This window comes from Lampetra planeri, chromosome 47 (assembly GCF_965212315.1).
Source record: "Lampetra planeri chromosome 47, kcLamPlan1.2.h2, whole genome shotgun sequence".
Classification (NCBI taxonomy): Eukaryota; Metazoa; Chordata; class Hyperoartia; order Petromyzontiformes; family Petromyzontidae; genus Lampetra; species Lampetra planeri.
This window is the reverse complement of record NC_136153.1, coordinates 7,700,086-7,722,496: the sequence shown is the minus strand read 5'-3', so window position 1 is coordinate 7,722,496 and position 22,411 is coordinate 7,700,086. Positions and strand designations below refer to the sequence as shown.

The window sequence follows — 22,411 nt, the reverse complement described above, 5'->3', positions numbered from 1 at the left end:
GACACGAACACACAGACACATACAAGCGTGTGGAATAGCACAAATAGACAGACACACACACAGACACACACACACACAAACACAAACATGCATGCAGTGTAAAGCGGGGATCACATACCACACAAAAACAGAAGAAAAAAAAAAGAAAAAAACAATTAAATTAATTCAAATAATATTCAAACAAATAAGATATAAATTGCAAAAATAAGGTAAACACAGTAAGAACATACAATGAGAAATTGCAAGCAAATACACCGCACTCACTGGAAGCACTGGAATTAATTAAAATGTAAAGTAAAGCTGAAAAAAAGGTTTAATGGGAAATGTGATGTTGATTAAACGCCTTGGCAATGAAATATTAATGAAATGAACAAAAATGTAAAAGAAAGCCAAAAGTGTAATGAATATTACATGATGTGAATATTATACACTCACCTCAGAACTTGAACAGTGCCCACAATATGGTAACTTACCTTTAAAATTAATTTCCATTTGAGAGCCGTGACACTTTAAATTAAAGCCAAAGAAAGTCTCCTTATTCTTTTGGAGGAAGTTCAAACTTAGTTTTTTCCTTCTCCCGCCTTCGCGTTTACACGGAGAGCATTCCGCTGTTATTTGCGCGCCGCTATACCCCTGCGTGTCGTCCGGGGACCCAGCCACAAGTGGATTGCCCTCTCCTGCCCGCTATCCACGAGATCATTCGAAAACCGCGAACCCCCTCGGCACACGCAGAGAACACGCGCTGATTGCAAGCGCGGAGCCCCTGCGCACAACGCAAACACAAGGTGCCCGACGCTCCGTCGCAAACAAAGCGTCAGGCGGCTCGTTCGTCCATGAAGCTCGGACCACTCCTCGTATCCGCAGCCAGGATGGATAATACCCACACTTTACCCCCTACACCCCACCGCCCGCCCCCCCCCACCCCCCGCAAGAAAATTTTCCAACGTACCTAAAATAAAACATGCAGTGTGGTTTTGGCGGTGGGGGAGAGATGCAACGGGTGTGAGTTTGTGAACCACCATTGGAACCTCATTTGTCAGTAAAAAAATATGATAATTTTTTTTTACCTTTGTATCTGGCAACAAAACTGACACATTTTTTACAAGGAGTCATGTTTGCATAGACCACAATACCTGCAGCCATAATGCAAACAAAAAACATAACTCTGATAATATATGCACTGTCCTTGAAGTTGATTGGTCCACACCCGAGACAGCTTTCCTTAGAGCCTAGTCTCACATGGGTTGGACCAGATGACGCCAAAAGGCGCACAACTCAAAGACAATGCACCATCAGAGTATGAGAGCTCGGGGTAAGCATTTACACCATTGGAACCTCATTTGCCATTAAAAAATATGATAATTGTTTCTTTACCCTTCTATCTGGCAACAAAACTGACACCTTTTTTACAAGGAGTTTTTTTTTACAACAAGTTTGTGAACCGTTCCAGGATGGCAATCGCACGATGCGTGGCTATCTGGATGCGCAGGCGGTGGTGAAGTTTGCACCGTGGCCCACGGGACCTTGAGTGGCGTTGGCACCGAGATACGAAGAGAGCTACAGATTGGACTGGGGGGGGGGGGCATTTCCTTTCCTTGTACCAGGGCAACATCCCAATAACACTAAAAATACACTTTTTATTATCTAACCAGGTAAGGCTTCACTGTGCTACATACGGTAAGCTCTTTTTTCAGAAGCGACCTGGCTTTCGCAAACGATAGCTCAACAAAGTGTCTTATCGTCACGTGGAAATGTATAGCAGCCAAAGACTCTAAATGCGTGTTGATTCGAAATTTTTTAGGGGAAAACTCGAGAACCCGGAGAAAAATGCACGCGACCACGGGGAGAACATGCAAACTCCAAAATATACGAACCCATGACCTCCTGTATAACAGGCGAGGTAGTTAACTTCTCACCACCGTGGCACCCACCACTGGTGTCACGTGTTGTCTCCATGGTGCTACTCCTAAACGATGGGGGGACAACTGGATGCAAAACTTATCTTATTTTTTTATTTATAGAGCACATTCACTCAAGGCGCCTGACATAGTTTCAAGAAAAATGGTGACAGAATAGATTGAATTCGATGACGGGAACGTGCAAAGATTAACGAATGAGTGACCTGAATCGAGGTTACTTAGGTAAGCTTTAAAATGCACGGTCTTGAGCTCCGTCTCATGCGACTGACAAAAACTAAAAATAAAAACTGGGACTTTAAATGTCCCGGGAAGAAGTGCAGATTTCCCAGGGTCAGCTCGTCTCAACAAGAGAACTATCCTGGGAAAACCAGCACAGGTGGCAACCCCGAAAGTCGTTACACACGCACAACAAATTATCCCTGTGTAAATGTACACATAAATATTAAACAAAGTCATTCACCGTGTTTACTTGATACGGACGGATGCAATTCTAACAAATAGACGCAGGGATGTGACAAAATATGCGAACGGAGTGATGGGTAAGCATCGTATAAGAATGACAGACAGCCAAACTGATTAACACATGATGGCTATATTATAGGCCAGCTCAGTGGATATATGGGCGTCTGGATGGATGGCTTAACGGATGAGTGATAGCTCAAGAGATGGATTAATCGGTAATTGTAAGAAGGCACACACACACACCAACACACGTGTGCATTACAATACAGTATCTGCATAACTACACGCAGTTGGACATCAATGGCATAAGAGGTCATTCGCGCTCGCATGCATTTCATCATCAGCCATGATTTATCCACTGCTGGATTAAGGCCTCCCCCTTAACCTTCGCCACACGATGCAATGATTAATCTAGCTCGTGCGCAGAAGCCAATTCATCGCTCCATCTCTGCGCGTCACGTCCTTTCGGTGGTTGTTCCCTCCTTCGGCTGACATTCCTTCATTAATCTCGACCACAGGCCATCGCCCCTTCTAGCGACGTGACCTGCCCAAGTCTACTTACTTTTCTCAAGGGTCAACGTGACGTCCATAACCTGTGCACGCATCATGTCCCACCTCTCAGCGCAATTTCAACCTTGAGCTTCTCTACGCTTCCTTGCACATGCTTACATTTCCTTTGGCAATGTCCAATGTCCATCCTTCCGATCCATGTCATTTCAGTCTGTATGAATGTTGAACTTCTTTCGCGCCGTACATAGCCAATCGTGCTTATCGGAGGTGCGGGGTAAGGACAACATACTAAACACAAACATCTGTTCTTTTGGCCTAACGTCCCACAGAGGATGAAGAGGAATAACTAACTAAAGAAATGAGTTTCCAATCTAGATGATTTAAAAGTGCATAGCTCCAGCGGCTTCCTAATATCGGAAGAGCTTCCAGACGGCCGCAGAAGCGCATCCGAAAGCGCCGCGCACGAAGTGGTGACCGTCTTTGTTCGATGGTTAGCTAAAAAATGCGCACCAACTAAAATATTCTGCTTTAGGCACACGTGTTGCTTTATTACTTCGTTCAACTTTTAAAAAAGCACTCTGTGACCTGCACTCATCTGCCTCGATTTCTCATCATTCGTCTGCTTCTTACGACTGCCCTAGGCATGCACACTCCGCCGTGCTCTGCAACAGACATCGTCAATTCCCAGAAAACACGTTACGAAATTGCATCAAATGTGAAGTGCTAATATGCACACAGGCACAACGGAAAGGCCCCTTCGTTGTGCCGTACAGCCGGGATTGCATAACAAAGCTTGCATTCAAGGGACATGCCCTTGCTCCCAAAACTCAAGGCTGGCACGGCACATGAGGGGGCGGTGCGGACAGTACCACGTCTTGGCAACCTTTGTCTCCCCAGCGCCTACGTTCATTGCCACAGGAGGGGCTCATTTTAAGGCCGAGTTGACCTAGGGCAGGCCCAGGACTGGCTCAGATACGATGATCACCGGTGATATATGCATGGCCGGGAATGATTTTCCGTTTACAGGATTGTAGTGCAGTGCAGTGCACTCACCATTACACGAACACACAAAGGCACATCTCATCCTCTGGTTAGTCTCATAGATCACAAAGACAATTGATGTGAGCAAGCATCTGATAAGGCCGCCACGGGGCACAAGAGGATGGCTGTGGCTTAAATCAAGCTCGGCTGCCTTTGTCTCCCCAGCACTGATATTTACACACTGCACCAGGCACTCATTGAAAGTGGAGTCAACATAGAGAAGGCCCAGGCCTGGCTCTGATATCAGTCTCCACTAATATTAGCCTTGGCCAGGCATCAAACTCAGGTGGATCGTTGTGCAAGCTACTGCACCACCATGCACCAAGCAACAACAGCCGCCATTCACCACAAACTAACCGACGAGGACGTCACCAAAGTGCTTGTGCCAGGCTAGGTGCACTCATATGAGGTGTGGAAGTCGCAGGATTGACCCAGGTGTTACGGGTCGAGCGATGCGCACGACCCCACGCTCACCGCTGTGCGCATCTCTCCCGTCTCCTGGCACCACAAACACGCAGCGCGTCCACACGAGGAGAGGTTCGTGGGATCTCCGCCCTCTGGCACGACACCGCAGCTCGTGGCAAGGAGACTTTTCCGAAAAAACACAGCGACGTGCTGCGAGAACGTAAATGTGCCAGCGCTCATCGCCTATGGCTCTCTTCACAATGAACCCCATCTTTGCGAGACGTGTGGCAGCCTAGCTAAGCATTCAATACACAGTGGAGATTGAAGGAGTATCGTATACGTTCTTTGAACAAGTGCAGGTTACTGCTGCGGTGGGTGTTCGCGGGGTTGCGCTGCTGTGCAACTCTTTCAAATGTGCTGTCTGGGTTGTACCACGTGTTGTTCAGCACGATGTCTGACGTTTCGCTCCATGTGACGAGAGTTTATTCCTACCTAGGAGGAGTGATTCGTTTGAAACATCTTACGGGGGTTACCAGCAGGCCTTTTTCTTGGCTGTAATGCTGTCAATGTGTGCATTGCCAATGGCTGTGGCGAGATGTTAACTACCTCGCCTGGTATGCAGGACGGTGTGGATTCGATCCCGACCCTGAAACCTGCGGTATATTTGGAGTTTGCATGTTTCTTTCCCAGTGGTCACATGGAATTTTCTCCCGGTCCTACGGGTTTTCCCTTCACGTTTAGAATCAACGTGTGTTCTAGACTTTTTGGCCGCTATACATTTACACGTGACAAGCCACTTCGTTGAGCTATCATTTGTGGCCAGGTCGCTGAAAAAGAGCTAGAAAGCTCAGTCGGTCTTACCTGGTAAAATAAAATTAGTTAAAAGTTGAGTTGGATAAAGATTCCCACACTGGAGTGTGTTCGTATAATGGCTGGCTTGGAGGAGTAATTAATGGGAATAAGGCACTACCACTAGAATACACGGTACGTCTATCGATAATAATGATTTATTATCGCATGGCATATTGGTATGATCTTATGAATAGGTTTCGGACAAAATAAGGCAAGATGGATGTTGCCCTGCCATAATAATCATTCCCAGGGCAGCGTTGATCTGTTCCAGCTCAAATTAAAGACTATTAATAACTCGTTCTCTAATCGTTCACAGGCTAAGTTGGGGAACTTTGCATGTTTGTTTTTAAGACTGTAAATAACATAAATCTGAATGAAATACAATGTTTGTAAAGGCACAATTACTTCACTATCAATAACCCGCTATCTCGTCGCCAGCAGGCAAGGTTGGTAGACTTTTCATGCTTCTTTTAATATGGTATATAAAACAAATGTAAAAAACGAAATGCAATATTTGTAAAAGGCACAATTACTTCATTTGCATTTTTGGTTGATTGCGAAGCACTGTTTTTATAGCCACTATTCAACCCGACGGCCGCGATGTCACGGGGGCGATTACATTGAAAGACTCGTCGTGGATTTTGAGCTATTGAGCCATTCGATATTAATAAACTGTGACATTCTCAAATCCATTGGCCAGCCCTCGTACACACACACACACACACGTACACATGTACACACATAAAACGCATACAGAGAAATGGCACGCCTGAGAGAGTTGACTCAAAGGATGTGTTCCAATAATGAATTCAAGACTTTGAGGTGCATTATTCCCAACGGGCACACATCTTCGAGATTAATGGGTGCGGTTTTGCAAGATTGTATTTTATTTTATCACTATGTAGGTCATTTGCCCACCATTTTTTGCAAGGGGCTCCCACCGCCATTAGCCAGCAGGGGTAGGAGACGTCTCTTCCTGTGCCTTCGTGGCAGGGATAGTCCCGATGGCTTATTTTTACAAAAACCCACAGAATGTAGCCCCTGTGATTTACGAATTTTAGTTAATGTAATAATGCAATCGATTCAATTGTTTTTTACCACTCACGATACAAACATCAAATCGTCCGTGTATAAATACATTACCCATGTACATGTCAATTCACTGTTGGATGAAGGCCTCCATACAGGTCTTGCGGGTTTGTATGCACATACTTCACCACTATCGTCATTGCCGGTTGGGGAATGTGGGGCGCATAGAAATGGCAGCAGAGTACAGCGCAACAACGGATTTTGCTGCACTGCCATCTGCCGCCAGCAACCCACACGAAAATAGATAATTTACAATTTATTATAATAACATGCAGATAGGGGGTGGAACAGTGGCACAGTGGTGAGTATGCTGCGCTATGAACCAGGGGACCCAAGTTCAGTTCTCCTGGACATTTGTGAAAAAGAGCTCTATAATCTCATCGGATGCCTCCAGTTTCTGTAAATATTAAGATTCTAAATTCAAAGCCACGGCTAGCATCGGTGGCGAGTGATGGTAGCACCAGATCCCTGCCCTTGTCCCCCGTCACCAACTTGCACCGACCAGAATGGTGAAGTATGGTCAAATCCACCCCCATGACTGACACGGCGGAAATGGAGGCCTTGACCCTTTGCTGGATGCAGAATTGGTGGAATTTAAGCCCATTAACTCGAGAGTAACACAGAACTAAGAGGCAGATCAAAACAAGACAAGCCAAAGAGGGATTGATTCTCGAATCGAATCACTGACCCAAAATAGCGGAAATTCAATGGCTCCTCGGATGGAGTGAGTGAATTGCGCTACACGCCCAAGGAGCAGAGACCGAATCTAGTAAGATAGATAGAGTTCCACACGAAGAAAAACACCAACGCGGAGTGAATCGATGAACCAAGACATTGAAATGCTCGCGCAGGGGTGAGCCGAGTGTCGGAGACACGGGGACGACCGCGGTGCAGATGTAAAAAACACACCACATGGCAGAGAGCATCAAAGTCAGTTTAACACGTAGCCGGCTTTCACGACCAATATTATTCATAATAAAGGGGTTCTTTTTGGGTTACATCCCATGAATATAAATGTGTCGTTAAGCCACCACCACCACCACCCGACACAGCCAATTAGTGAGGTCTGTCACGTAAAACAAAACGTGCCAAATAGTTACTAGTTCCGCACACCGGTGTGTGCTGGAGAGAAAATCCACGACATTTAGAATTTTTAGTTTAATGACGTTTCGCTGGTGATTACAACAGCCAGCTTCATCAGACGAATTGCCAAAAATGGTGAAGTCACCGTGCTCGACTCACTCGTCTTCAGCACGCGCGTCGCTCCACGTGAAACGCGACCAGCATACGCTCTCAAGCCGTGCCTCGCAACAGCGGTTTATATATTTACTATTTGTCAAGCTAATGTAGCCAGCGCCTGGTTATTTTAGGTAAAGTAGATTTTTCTTTTTCTTGGTTCTTTCGGTAAAGTCACGTAGAAGGGAAATAATAAAATAATAAAAATAAAACATTATAAAATAATTCTCACGACGTTTCGGCCACAACGCAAGCAGAGGTGAAGAACAGGTCTGTCTTTCCGACAGACCTGTTCTTCACCTGAGGACGGCTGCTTGTGTTGTGGCCAAAACGTCGTGAGAAAAGTTGTATTATTTATTATTATTTTATTATTTCCCTTCTACGTGACTTTACCGAAAGAACCAAGAAGATGAATCCCTGCAGTCACAAAAGCTTTAAATCGAAATTTCGATTTTTCTTTGTTCGGTATGAAACGGTAGAAAAATAAACCTGCATGGTAGGAAGAGCGCCACTCAAGACTATAATGCACAGGCGTCCTTGTCAGAAAACTAGTTGCTGTGCTGCCACCAGCTCATTGGCCCCACATATGTCAGTTGAACTTATTTCGCAGCTTATGCAGTCAACCGCGCTAATCAGAGGTGCAGGAGAAGGACAACGAAATGGGCCTCTCACACAAATGATCACAGCTCGGTCTCAGAAAGATCTCCACTGCCACTACCAACAGCATCACCACTCACACGACCACCACCAACACCACCACGACCACAGTCACTAGGACAGGTATCACTGCCACCAACACCGGGACAATCATCAACAACAACCTTAACCACTACTGGCACCACGAAAGATGAAGACAAAGATCCCCCGTATAGCCTTAACAGACTGTAGGGGCAAGTGCTGTTAGCGAGCACCTATGAAGGCCGGCACGGCGCACAAAGGGGGTGGGTGGTCAATACCACGCCCGGCCGCCTTTGTCTCCCCAGTGACGATGTTACACATTGCACCAAGTACTCATTTGAGGCTGAGTCGACCTAGGGGAGGCCCAGGACCGGTTCAGATAATCGTCACTGGTGTAGGCCGTGAGCGCGAATTGAACCCGGGTCGCCAGGTTCGTAGCGCAGCGTGCTAACCGCTACACGACCGCTCCTTAACCACCAAAGATGAAGACAAAGATCCCCCGTTTAGGCACCACCATGCTCACAGTCACCACCATCACCGCCACTACCTCCACCACCAAATCCACCACCACCGCTAACACCACCACAACGCCCATGTCCATCACCAACACCATCACCATTATCACCACCACCATAACTGAGACCCTGCTGCAACCATTTCCAGTACCAATGCCACCACCACCAGCGTCACTACCATCGCTATAACCACCAACCATCATGCCCACCCTGGCTGGGCCCACCTTCTCGATCTTGGCATTCCTCCGCGCCTTGTAGATGAACTCCCCGATGGCGACGAAGACGGAGAGGACGAGACCGGCGGCGAGCACGATGAAGATGCCGCCGATGTTCTGCACGCCCAGAGCGCTCGCCTCATTGCTGTCTTCCTCGGGGCAGCCGTTGCCACGCCACCACTTCTCCTTCATCATGTGCAGCTTGCCCTCCTCCTGCAGCTGCAGGATGGCGATGGTGATCTTGTCCCGGTACGGGGAGCCTGCACCGATCGCGGCGCAAACGCAGCGCAACGCCGCCGCCGGCAAGGGTTGGATTTTTGGTGCGGCCACAACTTACGAGCGGCGCAACTAAACACACACGGGGCCGGGAGCCGCAAGTCGCGCGCGGCGGGAGCGCGGACGATTCACCGGCCCGCTGCTTGGCTGTGGAGCGTTACATTTACAAATCTGCGGCGCGTCCCGGGAGTAACTTGTGTCTCGCCCGAGCAACATGGGCTCGTGCCCCCCCGGTCATTATTGAACAACTTCGTGAGCTTAAATTTCGATTTAAAGCTTTCGTGACTGCAGGGATTCATCTTCTTGGTTCTTTCGGTAAAGTCACGTAGAAGGGAAATAATAAAGTAATTAAAATTAAACAGAATAAAATTATTCTCACAACGTTTCGGCCACAACGCAAGCAGCCGTCCTCAGGTGAAGACCAGGTCTCCCCGACAGACCTGTTCTTCACCTGAGGACGGCTGCTTGCGTTGTGGCCGAAACGTCGTGAGAATTATTTTATTATGTTTTATTTTTATTATTTCATAATTTCCCTTCTACGTGACTTTACCGAAAGAACCAAGAAGACACATATATATTTAAGCAAGTTAAAACACCGTAACTCCCCAGTGGAGCTCACCCAGTGGCGTGCCGATGCCGTAGCCCTTGTTGTCGATGAGTCCGCCGACCTGCGTGAGGTTGCAGTTGCGCTGAGTCACGTACTCGATGTTGGTCGACTCCATGAGCATCGCGTAGTCCGTGGTGAGCACGCGCTGGATGCCCTCCTCGTTGTTCTTCATGAGCGCCGTCTGGCGGCTGCTCATGAAGGCCCACATCTTCTCGTACGTCGAGATCTTGGATTTCTGAGGGTGAGAAATGAAAGCGCAAAGCAGATCGCGGCGGGCTGGCGGGCCACCGAGGCGGGCGGGCGGGCGGGCTGGCGGGCGCTCGCGTTGTGGGGCAAAGTGTGGGCACTCCCCGCCCGGCTCTCCCGAGACGTCTGGCTAGCGTGGAGAAGCAGGCCACATTGCTCTCTGGTGGAAGAGGCTATTCGGACAGCAGTGGGCACGAGAAAGCCATTGAAGGGCTGCACCTTTACAAGCGTCAATAGTGGCCAAATTACGTGTTTGTTCTTTGCCCATATTAAGGCCTCGTATCGCAAAAGGCGAGGAACAAATGGGTCTGGGAAGTGCTTGCTGCACTGTCCCTTTTCTCAATCCACTGCTGCGTGATGGTCTTCCCACACTGCGTTATTTGACCATACTTCACCACGCCGGTGAGTGGCGTACTGCCTTCTATGAAGAGAATCAGAATATGTATGTATGTTAGAGGAAAAAAGATGAGATATGTAAAGCTCTTTTCACAGAAGTCCGTCCGGCTTATCGCACGGAAGGTGGAAGTCTCACATCGGCTCCGTATCTGAGTAAATCAACAACGACCCCCCCCGCCCCCGGCATAGCACCACATCTGCACCCCACCACCACCGCCACCACCACACTCGGCCATAAAAAAAGATGTAAAATATTACTCAATCACTGTAACTCTAATGCGAGAGCTCATCAAGACTCATTAATTAATTCAGCAATTTCCATCTGTGCGATCGTAATAATATAAATAATAATTCATCGCCTGTGGGATCAAGGTCTTCCCCCCATGCCATGCCGGCCCTGGGAGTTGTTGGGCCGCACTTCACAATGATGGTTAGTACTTTTTTCTGGCAACAAAACTGACACCTTTTGCAAGGAATCATGCTTACATTAACCACAATACTTGCAGTCAAATGCAAACAAAAAACAACTCTTATAATTTATGCATTTTCCTTGAAACGGATTGGTCCACACCAGAGACGGCTTTCTTTAGAGCCTAGTCTCATATGGTGTTCGACCAGATGACGCCAAAAGGCGCACTTTTTTTTAGCATTTGACTGCAAGTATTGTGGTTAATGTAAGCATGATTCCTTGCAAAAGGTATCAGTTTTGTTGCCAGAAAAAAGGGTAAAAACCCTATTAGTATATTTTGGTACTGGCAAAGGAGGTCCCATGAAATGATGGTTAGTTTTCGTTGGTTCCGAGACTCGTTCAGATATCAACCACCACTGCTACTGGCCATGCCCCCCCCTCTCCCCCCCCCCCGTGAACTCCTGCAGCCACGACTCTACAACCCCCCCCTTCCCCCCCCCCTCTACTTGCCAATATAAAGCCACAACAGCAGATCATTATTTCTAACCTGATGACGGACACTTGTGTTGCGACCGAAACGTTGTGTTCTTTGTTTATTTTTTCTATCTACGTGACTTTACCGAAAGAACCAGAGAGCATGGCCAGGTATCAAACTCAGATCGCCGTGTTCATGGCGCCACAATGCTCACCACTGCGTCACCGCTCCACCCGTGCAATCACAGCAATGTAATTTGAAAGTTTCTCCATGCCTAAAAAGAAAAAAATAGGTAAAAAAAAATAGTTTTGCAAAGCACACACTTTTATTTTCACTCAAAAGTAGAAAATTAATTATTTTGACCCCAGAATTAATCAGAGTTGATGATTTACTGTGTTTAATAAAAGTGGGTGGCTTGCATAAAGAAAATTAAACACATCGAAAGGAAGCCACCCACTTTCATTCAGCACGTCAAATGTGATACATTCTGGTGTCAAAAGAATAGATTTTCTACTTTTGAGTGCAAACAAAAGTGTGTGCATCGAAAAACTAGTTATTTTTTTACTTAATTAATGTTTTACCATGAATGCTATTGCAACAATTTAACTGCTATTTTATTTGACCAGATAAGGCCCACTTGAGCTATGTAGCTCTTTTTCAGAAGTGACCTGGCCACAAATGATAGCCCAATGAAGTGGCTTATCATGTGGAAATATACAGCGGCTGAATTATCGAAGGACGTGTTTCTAAATGTGGAGGGGAAAAAGCGGAGGTCCCTAAGAAGAATCCACGCAACCACGAGGAGAACATGCAGACTCCAAATATACAGCAGGTGTGAGGGTCAGCATGGAACCCACGACCTCTCCTGCTACTCGCCACTGCGAGATGTTAATTGTTAAGAAAAGCATCAGTATAACCCTCAACGCTTATGAACAAATCATCCGGACATGGAATGCGCCCGATCTGGTCGGACCTCGAAAGCCAAGCAGATCTGAGCTTGGGCAGTGCCTGGATGGGTGCCCAACCATGCACAAGTAAGTTGTCATGAGGCTTTGGGAACGTGTTGTGTTTATATCCAGTTGTGCTGTACGTCTATGCCGCGCGCCTTTACCAATCCGCACTGACCAGCCGGGGTGAAGTATGGTCAAACGGCCTCCACAATCAGCACGGCGTGGGAAGGCCCTCATCCAGCATTGGATTGACAAAAGGTCTAGGTGCTCCTACGGGCATTGTGCGGCGCTCATCTCTACCAGTGGAAATTCCACATTCCCATGGCAGGGACAATTTTAACAAACATTGACGAATTCGCACAAAGAGGTACCTATTTTAAGACTCTAGCAATGATAGTGATGGCTTGCCTATGTGAACCCTTGACCCTACAATAATTGAAAGCAGGCGCATTGCTATACAACAGTCTACATAATGAAATGATATCACGCAGCATGGCTATTACAATTAGAATAACGATCACCCCGATTGCAAAGTAGTGAAATGAAATTAGGACCAACACGATAAGAATAACACGCTTAATCGTAGTTGTGGTCATTAAGTACTGTACTGTATGAAATATGGTAAGACACAGACTGCAGCGGTATAACAATGCGCGCAAATGCAAAGCTGCGCATATCGCGAGACCGTATTCAACATGCACAGAATTAGCGCTTTAAAGCGTTTCTATGAAAAATCACAATGAGGACATCTTGCCAATCAAAATACGGATAACAATAGGGCATTTATATAACTTCGCTAATATGGGGTTTGGAGCGCAGTATGATAGGCCACTACCGCGAGTCACCAACGTTCCCGCGTAAGATAGTGCAATAGACACACGTGAACACGTTAGGGACAAAAATAGGTGAGCAAGACGGGATAAGCATGAGACAAGGCAGATAGATTAATAATATACAAGCCGCAGCAAGGCAGCGGAAAACACATTTAAGTGCCACCGGTGTCTAAAGACAAGGCGACGGTGAAGGGAGTTGACATTAAAAGGTTTTAAAGCAATGGCTAGGGCCAGGTGTGTACACCCCTTTTCATGACTCCGGCTGAATCGTACACTCGGGTTAACCCGGGTAATGTACAGACGAACGCGCATTGACCGAACACTCCAGCATGCGCACCGGTTGTGATGAACGGATGTTAACAAGTGGCGTTGATTGTCAGACAATTGGAAATTGGCATTGGTTCCAGTGGATGAATTTAATTCTCAGCCAACGTGCCCGTGTATTAAATATGTGTTTTAGATTCTGAAAATCAGTAAGGAGTACGCAGAGAAAACCCAAAAGTGTACACTGTTAGGTCTTAAATGTACTGCAGAATAAGTATGACGCGTCTCTACACTAGACTAGGTACTAGCTTAAAGATAAAGGCGCCTCCCTGCATTTGCATGCTCGTGCCACGACTGGCGAAAGGGCGTTCAAAAGAGTGAACTCGAGCGAGCGTCTCTAGATGGTGTTTGGTCTACTCTGCCGCACTCGCCAGATGTCTCACAAGAGGTGAGAGCACCCACACTTTATCCTACGACCGCACGTGACCTTCCTATCAAAGGTCACGTGTTGCCGGGTGGAAACGTGTCCTTTGTTTCAACATGCTGCGCTGGAAAAATGGGATTCGAACCGGTGCGCTGACCACTTCCACAACGGCAGCAGCTCCCAGGGACTTCATTTGACTGAGGGAGGGTGGGGTGGAAACCCTCCATTGCAATGAACCGTACAACACCTGTCCATCCCCACACACACGCATCCGTCTTTGGAAGGACACTGCCATCCACTCTCATCAATCCACGCAAAAGCCTTGCTCACACAAAGTGAGGTCAGGGTTAATCGCTGATATCGCTTTTACATACCGAACCTGACAGCCAAACGCATGGCCGCCGGTAAGCCAGAAATTGGCCACAAAGGGCTCTTCTTGTACGGACACGTACAGGCCTATTGTCAATCTACTGCTGGATGTATGTATGTATGTTGGACTTCTTTCGCACCGTACGTAGCCAACCGTGCTAATTGGAGGTGTGGAGAAGGGCATCAAACTGAACACAAAAAGCAGTTCTAAAGAAATTAGTTTTCAATCTAGATTTGGACACGTACAGGCCTATTGTCAATCTACTGCTGGATGTATGTATGTATGTTGGACTTCTTTCGCACCGTACGTAGCCAACCGTGCTAATTGGAGGTGTGGAGAAGGGCATCAAACTGAACACAAAAAGCAGTTCTAAAGAAATTAGTTTTCAATCTAGATTTGGATGAGGACCTCCTTATATGCAGTGCAGGTCATGGGGGTTATTTAAGCTTACATCGTGTTACAAAACTGCTGATTCTAGTTCAATTCCCCAGCCATAGCTGACATGAGTGGCGAATATCTGAACGAGTCTTGAGCCTCCCCAAGGTCGACTCAGTCTTGAATGAGTAGCCGCTGTGGTTGTGTAAAGTTCAGCAAAGTTCAGGCAAAGGTGGCCAAGCTTGGTCCTGGCCACACCACACACCCATGTGCCTCGCCGGCTTTCATATCTGCTCGCTAACAGCACTTGCCCAGTCTGTTTGGCTACAGGAGGATGTTTGTATTTTTGTAGACACACAAAAACATTCACTGGCACTGCATACTAATTAGGAGGATTTGCCTGTCTTAGGAGCAGTAGCATAGTGATTAGCGCACTGCATTATCAACCCAGAAAAACTGAATTTTATTCCTGGCTACTCCAATAAATTGACAGAGCGAGGGACAGTGTTTATCCAGCAGTGAATTGAAAAGGCAATGTGTTTCCAAATGTCAAAGGCAATCTCCTGCTGGATTGACGGCATTAATCTGCGTAAATTCTCTGATCCACGTGTTCCACTTTCTGTCTGTAACTTTAAATCCAAGCGTGCATATCTCCTTGTTTTGTTTTTACAAACTTTTCTGTTCAGCACATTCTGTTTCATCTAAAACCTTGTTTTCTAAACAGTATCTCATATAAAATAGTGAGCACTGATTAAAACTACAATATGATACAGCACAAAATATGAAAAGAAAAGTGCAACAATTTACAGCTAATATCAAGAGTAACTTATTTTTGGACAGGGTTTATTGTTTTGTTTAACAAAGACAGAGAGAGGATTCTTATGCCCTTGTCAAGGCCACAAAAATGTTGTTATTCCCCGCTGCGTCTAAAACGTGCTTTATAAGCATTCATCAATGTCAGCAGAGACAACCAACGCCACACTTCCAAGTATGTGTGTTTCGACTGTCGACAGATTCCCCACACCCAGCATCTTCGTCAGTGCACCTGCGGTGAGGAGGCGGGAGTTCGCTTTAAAAGTTCCATCGAAACTGTTGTCTTTGTTTCAAACGTATTATTGGTTTCTTCTCTCTCTCCTTCCAAATTACAGGCTTTTTGTTCCATTTTTTAGGTCGGTCGGACGAGGATAACGTCGACGCAGATATTGCTCCGAAGAGGTAAACGCTCGTTTAGATTTACCAACGCGACTGTCGCCCGAGCATCGCCCCCGCGAGAGGTGTTCGGAATCGAGCGTCGTTTAGTCTCGCGGACGCGTTCCATTGCGTGGAGTTTTTATTTTTACTCGTGCGCCGCCTCTCGCCAGAGACGGCACCCCCCACGCCTCGCTTCTCGATGACTTCCCCGTGCACTAAAAAAAAAACGCGCAGATGTAACAACAGCCCCACGGCCATGGAGCACTGCACTATGAACCTGGCCACATCGGTTCAATTCCCAGCCGTAGCTCGCATCAACCGTGAGTGAGGGCATCCAACCGTGAGTGAGGGCTTCACTTCATTAACCGGCACCGATCGGGGTGGGGGAAGTAGGGTCAGTCAACACCCCCTGTGACTGACCTGGAGGCCTTCATATAGCAGTGTGCTAAGAAAGTCATGTGACTGATTATTTAATTTACAGCCCTTTGTCAATCCAAGGCTGTGTGGATCAAGGAGGTAATTGAAGACATTTCACCATGCTGGCCAATGTGGGTTTTGGTCAAGGTGGGAAGCATAGATAATGGATGAAAGTACAGTACAACGACACAGCCTTAGAGCAGCCTACAAGATGTGTTTCCGCACGCTGGTTGTCCAACCCAAAAAAATAATTTTATACCAGCCGCTTTGTCAATCCACTGCTGGATGACGGCCTCCCATGACATATCAGTCACGGGGATCATCGAACCACACGTCATCGTCAGCACGGCTTGGTGAAGGGGGCGTGCCAGAACCCGTTCAGATATTTTTCGTCACCAATATTAGCCGCAGTTGGAAACCAAACTCGCCAGATTCATGGGTGCAATTGCTCTAACCACCGCGCCTCCGCTCCACCCCAACAAAGGGTTGTAAATATTTTATATTATTACGATTATTGCAGCATCGCAGGAACCGTTCCAAATGTGTGCGTGTGAATAAAACTAAAAGTAAAACTATATATTTTTTTTTTTAATCAGATAAAGCCCACTGAGCTCTGAGCTCTTTTTTCAGAGGTGACCTGGCCACGTGTGATAGCTCACAGAAGTGGCTGATATCGTCGTCACACGTGGGAGTTCATAGCAGCAGCCAAATCATCGACATGCACGTTGTTGATTCTAAATGTGGAGAGTGGGAGGGGCAACACCGGAGGGACTCGAAGAAAATTCCACACGGCCACCACGGGGAGAACACGCACACTTCAATTGTCCAGGCGTCAGAGTCGGGATGGAACCCACGACCACCTGCAATCCAGGCAAGGGAGATAACATTTCTAACAGTGGTGCCCCACACGGGGAAAGGGGCGGGCTAGAAGGATTGGATACAGGAAACGTGATTATTGGACATATTGTTCAGCTCATAATTGAAGGCTGCACTACGACGGGTGTAATTGTTTCATCGGTGAGCATTGGGCCAGGGTACGGGTTAATGACGGCACGCAAAGCCTTGCTCACTAGGCCGGTGGGCGATGAAGTCCTCAAGGCTTGTACTCTCGAGTAGATATCAAAATGGGTGGCGACACATATAACCTCAGTACTCATGCTGGGATTGTTGGGCGCCACGGTGGTGAGATGTTAACTACCTCGCCTGGTATACAGGACGTCGTGGGTTCAATCCCGACCCTGACGCCTGCTGTATATTTGGAGTTTGCACGTTCTCCCTGTGGTCGCGTGGATTTTTCTCCGGGTCCTCCAGTTTTTCCCTCCCCATTTAGGAACAAGCGTTTAGAGTATTTGGCTGCTATAAGTGTCTACGTGATAAGTCACTTCGCGAAAATGACACTTGTGGCCAGGTCGCTTCTGAAAAAGAGCTATATAGCTCAGGGGGCCTTACCTGGGCCAAGTACAAATAGTAGTAGAAACAGAATTACGAATACTAATATTTCGACAACTGCGGGAAGGATCCCTGAACTACGCAGCTATTCAATAGTGCATCGAGAGTTGGCCTGCATCTAGATTCGGGCCCGCGCATCATCGCATTTTTACCGTTACAATTATTATTGCTTGCGAAACACAATCACCAGATGTACTTGACATCGGTGAGTGAAAGCCTAGGCCAAGGGTTAATTGCGGGGTTACTGGCGGCGCATGCTTGAAACTCGCTCCACCATTTGTCGATTCGCTCTTGGCCAGACCCTTCTTCTGTCATGCGAAATCTCTGACAGACACAACGCCCCTTCCCCGTCCCGTTCTCCCACATCCTCTTTGTCTATCATCTTCGAACTTGTCTTGCTGCCACTTGAGAGCGTCAAGTGTCGCTGTTGAAGTCGTGGGGGTGGGGAGGGGGGGGTGCCTCTGTTGTGGCGGGGGATAGAACGGACTGCGTCGTGAGTACGTTGTCGCTCCGTACGAACACAGGACAACCGTCGTGGGTCAAAACAATGCGCTCGCCTTTTATTGACAGAAATATTAGCAGAGGGCTACCTCTTTAGCCCCAGGGCTCATTTTAAAAGGGACATTGCCAAAGCTCTCTTGCCTTGTTTCAACAACAACAACAACAACAAAATCATAAAAATTGGCTCAACAGAAACGGACGGGACATCGGCGAGGGTAAAATTGCACCCAATAACAACGCTCGCCCGGCTTACGATTTAGGCTCGGCGATTTTGGCGAGTGCCTGCGCCACCCCCCCCCTGCCCCCCGTACACATCCCAGTCCTTCTCGCCGCGCGCCCTTTCAGCGTCGGGTGAAGGATGCGGCACGTTAATCTATCGGCTGTGGTTTATTCGGACGCTTTTGAAAAGGCCCCAGATGGGTTTCGGCGTTTTGGAAATATTGTTAGGCTCGTAACAATCTACACGGGGACAGCTCTGACACGTGTTCTTGGTTCTTTCGGTAAAGTCACGTAGAAGGGAAAAAATAAAATAATAAAAAGAAAACATCATAAAATAATTCTCACGACGTTTCGGCCACAACGCAAGCAGCCGTCCTCAGGTGAAGATTAGGTCTGTCGAGAAGACAGCGTCTGAATGACAAACCCCAGGCTTGGAGCGTCTATTTAAGCTGGGATGGAGGGGGAAGGGCGCCTTGACAAAATAATTTGCATATCAAGAGGAATTTAGCATATTTATGGGAAATGCAGATATGCAATTAGTACTACTTGTGACCATGGTCGATATGCTCCCATGCGATCAGGGATGGCCGACTGTGGACCTCGATGAAACCGTTCCAACCATTCGTGCATTCCACGTCAAACCATGTTAAATAAGAGCCAGTCAGTGCTCTGCGCAGGCCAGCATGTGGGAAACTAGGTTCGAGCTGGTAGGTAGAATCATTTTGTTCACAGCTTCACTCGTAGTACAGCAATACCCCGATTTACGTCTCCCCCGTTAAAATCGTTTCGCAAATACGTCGTCACTTTATTATTAACACGGCGACCTGACTTGTGCTGCGTCGACCCACACTTGCATCGCTGATGGCATCGTCCGTCCTTTCTAGTATCCGTCGCATCCACCGAACCCTGTAAGTCTCTTTAATTTACGTCGTTTCGATGTTCGTTGTCGCACCTTTCAGGCACGCATCCCCGACGTAAACCGAGGTATTGCTGGACATAAAATACTTTAACGAAGCTGATTTTTCTTTTCATTTTATCAGGTAAAGCTCACTGAACTATATGGCTCTTTTTGAGGAGTGACCTGTCTACCACAAATGATGGCTCAACGAAGTGGCTTATCATGTGGACATTTATATCACCAAAATAATCGAAACAAATGTTTCTAAATGCAGAGGGGAAAATCAGAGGAATGGGATGGAAATCCACGCAACCACTGGGAGAACATGCAAACTCCAAACATACAGCAGGCGTCAGGGTTGGAATCGAACCCACAACCTCCTGTATACCAGGCGAGGAAGCTAACATCTTGGCTAAATTGCTGTGGGCTCAAATACAATTATCTCACGGCGGGGTTAAGGGGTTGTTACTTCTCCACCCAATGGAGCAGGCCACGCCAGAGTGGCTGGTCGGTGCACCGCTTTACCCCCCCCCCCCCCTTCTGTCTATTGTTCACCCGATGCTCTGCTCATTGTCGTGACCATCAACTTCACCTGTGCCACAAGAGAAAAGCTCTGGTCACACACTTTCAAGAAGGTCGCTAAGCACGCACAACGTTCGTCAAACAGCATAAATGATCACGTGAAACTCCGGTCATCCTCGCAGCAGCTTTTAGAATAGCCATCGAACAAAGACGGTCGCTGCATCGCGCTGCACCTTCAGATGCGCTTCTGCGGACGTCTGGAACGCTCCTCCTTCCGATATTAGGAAGTTACTGAGAGCTACGCACTTTTAAATCTGGATTGAAAACTGATTTCTTTAAAACTGCTTTTTGCGTTTAGTTTGTTGTCCTTCCCCCGCACCTCTGATTAGCACGGTTGGCTACGTGCGGTGCGAAAGAATTTCAAAATACGTATGCACAATGCACGCACAATGCCGCACAATGCACGCACAATGCACGCACAATGCACGCACAATGCACGCACAATGCACGCACAATGCTGCACAACGCACGCACAATACACGCACAATGCTGCACAACGCACGCACAATGCACGCACAACGCACGCACAATGCCGCACAATGCACGCACAACGCACGCACAACGCACGCACAATGCTGCACAATGCTGCACAATGCACGCACAATGCACGCACAATGCCGCACAACGCACACACAATGCTGCACATTGCTGCACAATGCTGCACAATGCCGCACAATGCCGCACAATGCACGCACAATGCACGCACAATGCCGCACAATGCCGCACAACGCACGCACAATGCTGCACAATGCTGCACAATGCACGCACAATGCACGCACAATGCCGCACAATGCACGCACAATGCTGCACAATGCACGCACAATGCCACACAATGCCACACAATGCACGCACAATGCTGCACAATGCTGCACAATGCACGCACAATGCCGCACAACGCACGCACAATGCTGCACAATGCTGCACAATGCACGCACAATGCCACACAACGCACGCACAATGCACGCACAATGCACGCACAACGCACGCACAATGCACGCACAACGCACGCACAATGCTGCACAACGCACGCACAATGCACGCACAATGCCACACAATGCACGCACAATGCACGCACAATGCACGCACAATGCTGCACAATGCCGCACAATGCACGCACAACGCACGCACAATGCCGCACAATGCACGCACAACGCACGCACAACGCACGCACAATGCACGCACAATGCTGCACATTGCCGCACAATGCACGCACAACGCACGCACAATGCCGCACAATGCACGCACAACGCACGCACAACGCACGCACAATGTACGCACAATGCTGCACAATGACGCACAATGCACGCACAATGCCACACAACGCACGCACAATACACGCACAATGCACGCACAACACATGCACAATGCACGCACAATGCACGCACAACGCACGCACAATGCACGCACAATGCACGCACAACACACGCACAATGCACGCACAATGCACGCACAACGCACGCACAATGCCGCACAACGCACGCGCGCACCTTGAAGAAGGTCATGGTGGATCCGTCACGCACGGCCCCGTACTCGATGCGCGTCTGCTTGGCGAGGTCGTCGGCGGAGCTGATGGGCGACTCCATGCGCTCGACGGTGAGGAAGGCGGCCAGGTTGGCCGTGTAGGACGAGATGATGATGAGGGTGAAGAACCACCAGATGCCGCCCACGATGCGCGTCGACAGGGCCTTGGGCATCAACTCCGAACCTGGGGTGTGGATCGTCTTAGTCAGTATGAGCATCGTCAGTCAAGAAGGTTGACAAACTTCTTCTTGGTTCTTTCGGTAAAGTCACGTAGAAGGGAAGTAATAAATAATAAAAATAAAACATAATAAAATTGTATTTTATTATGTTTTATTTTTATTATTTTAAAAATAAAACATAAAAATTTGTTATTTTATTGTGTTTTATTTTTATTATTTTATTACTTCCCTTCTACGTGACTTTACCGAAAGAACCAAGAAGATGAATCCCTGCAGTCACGAAAGCTTTAAATCGAAAGTTGACAAACTTGTGCAAATAAATCTGGAAAAAATCCTCATCATCATCATTCCCCCGCACCTCCGATTAGCATGGTTTGTGACGTACGGTGCGAAAGAAGTTCAACATACGTGCATCATCAAACACGTTTTCAGTGAATTCTGGACGATGTTGGCATTGGAGATTTTGTGGGGATGAGCTTAGAGTGTGGATGGTTATCATCATCAATATAAAGTCATCACCACCATCATTTGTTATCGTCATTTAAATCACAAAAAATATATATAAATATCACAAATGACTAAACTCAATCATCATAAACACCAAATATCGTTATCGTCAACACCCAAACGACAATCATCACAGTCTTCATCATCAATAAATACACGTAAATAAGTCAAACTAATCATAATCAGCAAATATACATATTTGAATTATCATATGTTTTATCATAAATATAAATGTTGCTCATCTTTAAAAATCCACCTAGAAAATAACGAATATCATTTGCGTCATCATCATCATCATGATTCACCTCACTGATGATTACATATAAGTGTAAAACCATGGGAGAGAGAGAGCTTAAATAATAATAAATAACGCTCGTTAAATTAACAGGGTATTATATTT

General features: G+C 47.2%; 1 protein-coding gene across 1 annotated transcript in view; it reads right to left on the bottom strand.

Annotated features, from left to right (window-relative positions):
• The window catches only part of LOC144733575 (glutamate receptor ionotropic, kainate 2-like), a 48,667-nt gene that overhangs the window by 9,181 nt on the left and 17,075 nt on the right, over positions 1 to 22,411 (bottom strand). The window contains exons 3-5 of the mRNA XM_078615589.1: positions 21,292 to 21,509; positions 9,818 to 10,040; positions 8,932 to 9,182 (exon numbers count right to left, since the gene is read on the bottom strand). Of these exons, the coding sequence (XP_078471715.1) occupies positions 8,932 to 9,182; positions 9,818 to 10,040; positions 21,292 to 21,509 (692 nt within the window). The remainder of the gene's footprint in view (positions 1 to 8,931; positions 9,183 to 9,817; positions 10,041 to 21,291; positions 21,510 to 22,411) is intronic.